Source organism: Acyrthosiphon pisum, chromosome X (genome assembly GCF_005508785.2).
Source record: "Acyrthosiphon pisum isolate AL4f chromosome X, pea_aphid_22Mar2018_4r6ur, whole genome shotgun sequence".
NCBI classification, from domain to species: Eukaryota; Metazoa; Arthropoda; class Insecta; order Hemiptera; family Aphididae; genus Acyrthosiphon; species Acyrthosiphon pisum.
In genome coordinates this window covers 120,219,716-120,222,649 of record NC_042493.1, presented here as the reverse complement: position 1 = coordinate 120,222,649, position 2,934 = coordinate 120,219,716, and the positions used below count along the sequence as shown (strand labels likewise).

General features: G+C 27.8%; 1 protein-coding gene across 1 annotated transcript; it reads right to left on the bottom strand.

Moving 5' to 3' along the window:
* Window positions 1–355: 355 nt before the first annotated feature.
* LOC100166633 (inhibitor of growth protein 4-like) lies at window positions 356–1,882 on the bottom strand. The gene is made up of 6 exons (XM_001949487.5): window positions 1,765–1,882; window positions 1,470–1,708; window positions 1,295–1,403; window positions 1,126–1,227; window positions 804–1,054; window positions 356–630 (listed from the first exon to the last, which is right to left on the bottom strand). The coding sequence occupies exons 1-6, from the start codon at window positions 1,799–1,801 to the stop codon at window positions 529–531; spliced, it is 840 nt and encodes a 279-aa protein (XP_001949522.2). The 5' UTR covers window positions 1,802–1,882; the 3' UTR covers window positions 356–528.
* Between the last annotated feature and the right edge of the window lie 1,052 nt (window positions 1,883–2,934).

The window sequence follows — 2,934 nt, the reverse complement described above, 5'->3', positions numbered from 1 at the left end:
TACTTTTATTATTTTTTTTATTTTACGAGAAGTGAGAATAATATTATGTTTTATAAATTAATGTTTATGTTTCAACTAACAATTAGGTAGTGCCTTCACTGGTTGGCTTCTTCCCTCACGATTTCATGTACAAAATATTATATCACATATTCTTATTGTGCCTAATGGGTACAGATTGTATATATCTTGTTAAAATTATATAAAAAAAAAAAAATGTTTCAACTTTGCAATATAGAAAAATGTTAATTTTATTTTATTTGAATATGTTGAAAAACTTTATCAGTGAATCATTTCCTTTCGTTTTTTTAAGGTTTATGAAAAGGAAATATAATAATTTGTTTGCAAAAGTCAATTGTTATAAGTCCATGTCTATCCAAATTTATTTTGTCACATAGTTATAAATCCATATCATTTTTTGAAAAAGAAATGTATGCACTGTATTTATACACTATTCATACAGACATAAATACATATTATAATGTACTATGTATTTATAAGATAAAAAAATTATTTCATTTTTAAAAAATGTTATTTTTTCTTCCTGTCTGCAATACATTTTGGGCAGAACCATTTTCCTTTGGGCTTCGTAATTAATTTGACACATGCAAAGTGGAACCATTCTATAGGACACTTAAATAAAAAAAAAGCACACAATTAAAAAATTAAACTTTACAAAAACAAACCAATTGTGAAACAGTATTTACAATAAAAATGGAACATTATTGATTTTTTATTAGTTACAATAAAATAAATAATAATAAAATAAGTAAAAATTAATAATAAAAAAATATTAAAAAGCTTACGTCTGGGTTATCACAACCTATCATTTGACCATAGGACACTTGGTTGCATAAACAGTATGTCGGTTCATTTGGATCAACAGGCATGTCAAATACTTCAGCCGAGCGAACAACTCCGGCACCAACCAATGCACCAGTAGAAGAACTAGTCTCTATTGTAACACTGGCTACACTATTGGTAGGGTTTGTCCGATTAGTGACAACACTGACCAAAGGTGTTTTGCCAGGTGCTACACTGGTCAATTTTGCTCGTACTGAAAAATGTTGGACATTATCATATAATAAAATCAACACAAACAATACTAAAATTATTTTGTCCCCTAACCTTTTTTCAATTGTTTTTCTTTAGATGTTTTAGTAACAATTTCTTCTTCATTTGATACACTATTCTTTTTAACTTCTTTGTCTTTAGTATTCTTACGTCCTCCTAAAACCAACAAGCGTAACAAAATGGTGGAACACTATCGTAATACAAAATATTGCAAAACACTTACGTTTTTGTGAACCTTTCTCTATATTTCTCATATCGCTGTTAGCTTTGTTTTGAATTTCTGCTTCAAAACGGGATAAATCTGAATCTAATTTTCTAATATAATTATCCACCTGAAAGGTATGTACAACAGAGTAGAATAATTCTAGGATTTTGTGAACATCTCAAAATCAACATACCAATTCATAAGTTTGTATCGCCAGTTGAACTTTATCGTCACCATATTCTTTCGCTTTGTCAAACTGACGTTGTATGCTGGTCACAGTATCATTGTTTTTTTCTACAGAGTATCTGTTTACATTTGACATATAATCTGTGGTCAGTTTATCATTGTTGCGGATCAGTTCTTGTTGAGTCGAGTCGAGGTCTCGCATCAGAGTGAAGTTTCGCTGTAATTCTACAGGGAGATTCTCCAAACCTAAAATATCACTCTGTTAGTATTTCATTGAAATGTTAAACCAAAAGAGAACTTACTGTCCAAATAGTGTTCCAGGTTTAGCGCTGAAGTCATTATTGTTATTTTATGGTTCAGTCGAGAATTTTAGAAACAAAAAATAAGCAATGGGCACTTGTAAACAACAGCTACAGCATCTGGAATTTATTGTGTACTGTACTTGTGTTTGTTGCTTAGTTGATATCAAGAGATTTTGCCATTTTGATATGGCATGTCAGTATGTCACATGTAGAAATAATATCATACAAATCTTGAATATAATATACGACAGGCTTGATAACTGGCAACACTGCGCGAACATTTTCATTTTTCAAACAGTTATTTATTTAAATTTTAAGCGGGCTATCAGTTGATGCTGGCCTTAGTTGTAAATATTATTAAAACGATCCACGATGGCATGGTAATCCATCTTATCAGTTTCAATATAACATACTTGCATTGAGATAGAAAATATTATATACCAGTGTTTTTTGAACTTATAGCCGGGGCCCCCTAAGGGGCCATGGCTATATTATTGAGGAGTCGTGTAATATTTATTTTATTTAAACTATTTTCTTTAAGTGTTTTAAAAAACTATAGCTATTTTCGACTTAAATTAGGTGTAGTAGGTTAATTAGTTAATAAATAACTGACAATATCATAAATAATTATAAATATTTTATCTGTAGTATATGTAATTTTAGTACAAAATTAAAAAAAATAATTAATGATATTGATTAGGGGGGCCTTGACAATTTTACATTAAATTTAGGAGGTACCATGACAAAAAAGTATGAGAAGCACTGATATATACTACCTATATAATATTATCTATCTCAGTGCATACGCGAATAACACAGTAAACATAACTCTTCTGATCCAAATAATATGTGCATCTATTAATATTTTTGTCTTAGGTAGGTATTCTATATTGTTTTTTATATTTTATACCTTTTTCAAATGTGTTGATAATATTATGTACAATTACATAATATTATAAACAAAATAATTCATATTTAAAAATACTTAACTATATTCAGTATATAAATATAAATAAAGACAATACAAAAATATTAAAATTATAATTAATAAATTTAGGTAATATATAAAAATAATCATATCAAATTATTCAACTAAATAAAAATAATAATTCAAAAAATAAATTTAAAGAAGGAGGATAAAATATATTAGAAAAACTTCTTATTATAATA